The sequence below is a fragment of the Olea europaea genome, unplaced genomic scaffold (assembly GCF_002742605.1).
Source record: "Olea europaea var. sylvestris unplaced genomic scaffold, O_europaea_v1 scaffold2950, whole genome shotgun sequence".
Taxonomy (NCBI): Eukaryota; Viridiplantae; Streptophyta; class Magnoliopsida; order Lamiales; family Oleaceae; genus Olea; species Olea europaea.
In genome coordinates, this window is record NW_019248108.1 from 5,870 (window position 1) to 11,380 (window position 5,511).

Here is a 5,511-nt window from a genome sequence, read left to right on the forward strand (position 1 = left end):
GTTCCATGCCACCCCATCTGTTGAATAACTAGTCTCAACTATGAAATTGCTAACCAAAATCCACATGTTCGAACACATTCTTTCATGTTGGATATAGGTTCCATGCCAACCTCTTCATTTCCCAACTCTTTCTTTTATACTATTATTTTTTACGCCTCATTCAATGAGGTTCCAAGCATGGCCAAGTAGTATTCACATAATAAGCGAACTCGGCTCATATTCCATGTCACTTTCCTATGACACATTATGCAAATGTGGATAGTAATAAAAGAGTATAGTTCATAACATACGAATGGGTGTTTGCTCGAATTGTTCTCGAATGGACGTGAGAAATATTAGAATGCACCAATTAATGAGAAAAACTAAAATGTCTTATTAATCAAGAAAAATGAATGTAATATTTTTACAAACTTAACATGTATTTGTATACTCAAAACAAATCCTAATCACATTGAAAATCTAATTCTATAAATAAATTCAAATAAAACAAAAAAAAACTGTAAAAAATTTGAATAAAATTAAAATACTGCAAAATGATGAAATTATCTTAAATGGACTTAAAAGAGAAAAATGCTAAAACGGAATATTAAACAATGGAAATCGACACCCGAAATTTAGATAATGCCATCAGACAAAAATATGAAGAATCGAAAACACTTTTAGATTGTACTCACGGATGAAAATTCGATGATCGAGCTGAAAGTTGTGCACGTTTTCTTAAATACTTCTTATTTATTTTATTTTATAATTGATTTAGAATTTTCTCTTCTAATTGCTCCATATCGTTTTACTCGATCAACCCGAGGCCATTCCCGTAGTCAAAATGATGCATTATGTCGAACTTCCATGCAATGACCGAATCGTGAGGCCATACGATGCCTTTAGGCATATGAGGCACATTTTCCATACAAGGTGAATAGCTTTTAGGCATATGAGGCACATTTTCCATAAGATCTATTGTACAAGATCTTTTCTGGTTGATTGATGTGATCTCTCTGTAGCAGCCGCTCTATTAGGTCAACTAATTAGTCTACTCCCTACATGTTAGGCCTAGAATATAGGGTGTCTCTTAAGAAATATTAAATGTCCCTAAGCCTAGGGTTGGCGAAATAAAATCTATGAAAAGGCACCTTGACTATTAAGAAAGGAAACATGTCACTTAATCCAACGATTATTATGATTCATCTTTTAATATCAAAGCCCACACTAAGTGACATTTGAATGTAATGCAATTTTATACACTCAAGTAATATTGTTCTCTCTTGTTTTACTGTTAAGAAAGGAAAAATGTCACTTAATCCAACGATTCTATCCTAACCATCGATATCCAAACACCTTTGTTGCTCTCGTCTTCAATATTCTCACACCCAAATATATTTTACAAGTGACTGACTTAATGGTCTCTGTGCACGTTGTGTCTTTCCCACCTCCGAAGAAGGAAGTGTGTTCTTAACTGTTTGTCTAAATGTACAGGAGAAAAGTTATGTGAACGCGAGTGGAACTGGGATGTGTTTGCCATGTCATCTATTCAAAAATTGAGGTATTAGATTGGCACTGTCCGTGGAGAAGCTACGAGCAAAATTCATGGAAACAGTTTACCAAAAAGTGTTTTATCTTCCCACTTGAAATATATTTTGTTATTGCACAAAGATACCAATGATCACCATATCAAAATAGCACAAGCAAGTGGTCATTCCTCCCGCGATCATGAAAGGCACATCCCCTGATTACCATTGCAATCACCTGATAAGTTTCACTTGTAGCCAACACAATGGAATGCTTCGGTGCCTTAGTAGTGGTCAATAAAACATATGTCTCACAATTCAATTCACAAATAATCCATATCCAATCTTAGAAGGTCCAGATATATCATATTGAAAGAAACTTTCATAATAATTATATAATTGAACAATTAATTCACATATTTGCACATAATGTAATAATATATACTTAATTTATCAACACTTGAAGATATTTAAGTTTTTTCCACTCACAAAACTATGTATGAAAAATCAACTCGGTTGGTAGGTTTCTCGATCTTCGTATTGTTGCCTAAAATATGATATAATTTTTAAATTAACAATTAACCATCTTTAAAAACTTCAATAATTAAATAGGCGATACTAAATTCTAATCTTTTTATAGTTAGGCAATTTTCCCAATTCATTTAATCAATTAAATTATTTTTCTTCCTTTTAACTTAGTTTCGTGGCTTACTCCACTTAATTCAATAGCTCCCCCATTCAATAAAATTGAATTTAAACTACTAATCTAACAACTCTAAAATTAAACATAACTATTTAATAAGTAACTTTTTACTTACCTTTAAGTTGAAGAATTTAATAAGCTTAATAGTAGAACACACTTATTTTCTAACAACCTTGGCGAGCTTTCCTATTTTTTCTGTTCTTCTTCCTTTTATTTTTCCCTTCCTTCTTTCCTCTCTCTTCCTCATTTTTCCTGTGCCTTGTATGCATGTTTTGTGTAGAATTGGGCTGGCCGGCAAATGGATTGGATTGATATAAAAAACAATCGAAATCCACCGCCTAACCATTCCAATTTTATTTTTATTTTTTATTTTTAATAACTAAGGTATTACAATAATCACAAGATTCCTATCAATTGAAGATACAACTTTGATTTTTGGGAAAAGAGGAAGAAGAGATAATGGGATTCAATCAAGAAACAATTGAACAAATTCAAGATTCATCATCTTTTCCTTCATCAATCTAAAATTCGATTTATTTTCTACCAATCAATCATGTTATCTTGTAATTCTGCAATGCTTGGCCAGATTTCCAATTACTTAGACCTAGATGATGAAGTCTTGTTATGAAATTTTAATGAAAGTTCAATAATTTGATGCCTAATATGTAATTACTCTTGCATGATAATCGATTTAATGCTTTTCAATTAATTAGCTACTACTTGGAATGTTGTGGGATTTTATTGTTTTCGAGAGAGACAATAGAATAGATAGTAATTATAACAATTATTGCAAACTTCGATAGATGATAAAGATATACCCTATGTTATCCATGATTTCCATAGATGAATGTCACAAGAGAAAATAAATTGAATTCTACTCGAGAGAATAATAATTATCTTACGAACATAAATCAAGAAGAATGCATACATATTGTCATGATATTGATTGATATTGAAACGCATTAATAATGGAAATACAAAGTCATAGCAATTATCTCACCTAAATTTATTGTCGCTAAAAATGTACTTCCAAATTAACCATGTCCTTGCAAATTCGACAAATTTTCAAAGGATACACAAAGGTAAGTAAAATAATAGCCTCATGACCACATGATATAAGCCTTAAAATCCACGTACGTTATCTAAACGTACTTTTTGGGCAGAAGAAGAAGTGCGTTTTTCTTGTGCATTGTGAGTCCTGGTATGGCATCAGTGTCAATATCTTCCATCTTCATCCCGTAAGGCATTTCCCAATCAAAGGTATACAAAAGATTTGCAAGTGCAAGCTCCAATGCTATTAGCCCCATTGACATTCCAGGACACCCCCTACGGCCTCCTCCGAATGGAATCATCGCAAAATCTGCCACTTTATTACTGTTAATGAATCTTTCAGGCGCAAAAGTATCTGGATTTTGCCATGTTTCAGCATCTCTTGAAATGGCCCAACCGTTTATAAAAATCCGAGTTCCTGGTTGAATTTTGTAGCCATCAATCGTACGGAAATATCCTCCAGTTGTGTCCTGTCGAAATATGAGTGGAGCTGGTGGATACAGCCTCAGAGTCTCCATAATAACTGCTTTTAGATATGGAAGCTTCTTTATATCTTCTTCACTTACTGTTCCTTTTTCTCCAATTACATTCCTGATTTCTGTTTGTGCTTCTTTCATTATACAAGGTCTCATCATTAAAGCTGTCATAGTCCAGACCAAAGCAGCAGCCACTGTATCTGTTCCTGCAACAAATAGATCCTACAGAAGAACAAAGACACGATATATTTCATGAGATAAATATTTTTTGAAGAATAACTTTGAACTACTAGTCGTCACTCCTTTAATTCATCCTCCACTCATATCCCGTGGGGTATATGTAGTAGCTATAAAATTGTATTATGAATTTCTACAATAAAGAAAGTGATTACCATGAGTAGGGCTTTGATGTGATCCCAAGTTAGATTGACTGAAGATGAGTTTTGGTCTTTCAATTTGAGCAAGAGATCAAGAATGTCATTTTCTTTAGGCCTTGATGGATTGAGGTGCTCGTCGATGAGTTCTTGGTAGAACAAATCTAACTCCTTGAAATTATTCTCAAGTCGATCTGATATTTTTGTGAATTTATCAAGCCAACCTAATGAAGGAAAGTAATCAGAGAAATAGAATCCCACCATCAGGGCTTGAGCTTCCATTACAAGTCTATCAAACCTTTTCTTTTCAAATTCTTCGCCATCATATCTCCTTCCAAACGCAACTCTACAGATCAAGTTGCTAGCTAGAGACATCGCTATCTTGCTTAAGTTTACGAGTTCTGACGAAAAAGCAAGCTTTGAAATCCTTTTTACCATGTGGGAAACTTCATCTTCACGAATGGGGCGAAATGACAAAACTTGCTTGTGGCTAAAGAGATGGTGGACGCATATTTTTCTCATCTCCTTCCAGTGCTCATTGTAAGGTGAGAAAGCAATATCCATGCCATTATAGGAAAGCTTTTGCTGTCCAAGAACTTGTGGCCTACTACAGTAAACGAAATCTTGGTTTTGAAGAAATTCCTTAGCCATTTTTGCAGTAGAAACCACAAGTATTGGCATTGAACCATATTTTAAATAGACCAACGGCCCATACTTTTGGGAAAGTTTCCATAAGTACAGGTGAGGCTTGGCTTTATCAAACTGGTGCATATTTCCAATGAAAGGAAGCCCTAAAGGACCAGGAGGACGTATGGTTTTTCTACTATTTTGCTTAGTAAGAATGTAAGGGAGTAGCACGAGAGAGAGAATGGCTAGGAGAAGAAAACACATTTTTTTGCTGGAAACCAGGTTGTCTTGTGTGTGAAGAATTAACTGTTTTCAATGCTATATATATAAAATCAACCCCAAAGATTTGGGACCAAAGGAAAAAGCCCATTGTACAGGGCTTTTTCTACGGGGTTTATACAGGGGCCCTCACTGTAGCGAGGGCCCCACATGTATAAAAAATTAACGCTGGCCCCAACAATGTGAGTCCCTATAAAATATCTAGCAAAAATAAGCCTGTACATGTAGGGTGGTTGGGGACCAAAAGGGGCCAGCGGTGAAGCTATGCCCACGTAAGGCCTTCATAGGTGTGACTTGGGGGACAAATAGCCCATGAATTCCTTACTTCAGTGTTGAGAAATAAAAGAAGACTTGCCCCCCGGGCATAGCCCAGTGGTGCAAACGATAGGAGTGAGGTTATCTCAAATCTTGCTGACAGCTAAAGTGTGGGGGTTCGATTCCTGAGACATTGAATTGGACTCCTTGTAGGTGCAGTGTACAAACAGCTCTTGTTCCCT

General features: G+C 35.1%; 1 protein-coding gene across 1 annotated transcript; it reads right to left on the bottom strand.

The window, feature by feature from the left end:
- Positions 1-3,117: 3,117 nt before the first annotated feature.
- On the bottom strand, positions 3,118-5,040 carry LOC111384607 (cytochrome P450 83B1-like). The gene is made up of 2 exons (XM_023008916.1): positions 4,127-5,040; positions 3,118-3,956 (listed from the first exon to the last, which is right to left on the bottom strand). Exons 1-2 carry the CDS (start codon positions 4,997-4,999, stop codon positions 3,351-3,353), a joined length of 1,479 nt encoding a protein of 492 aa, XP_022864684.1. The 5' UTR covers positions 5,000-5,040; the 3' UTR covers positions 3,118-3,350.
- Positions 5,041-5,511: the final 471 nt, after the last annotated feature.

Excerpts from the sequence above, each read along its gene's own strand:
- LOC111384607 (XM_023008916.1), bottom strand. The coding sequence starts at position 4,999 with ATGTGTTTTCTTCTCCTAGCCATTCTCTCTCTCGTGCTACTCCCTTAC. Across the intron at positions 3,957-4,126 it reads ACATCAAAGCCCTACTCATG|GATCTATTTGTTGCAGGAAC; the intron begins GTAATCACTTTC and ends GTTCTTCTGTAG.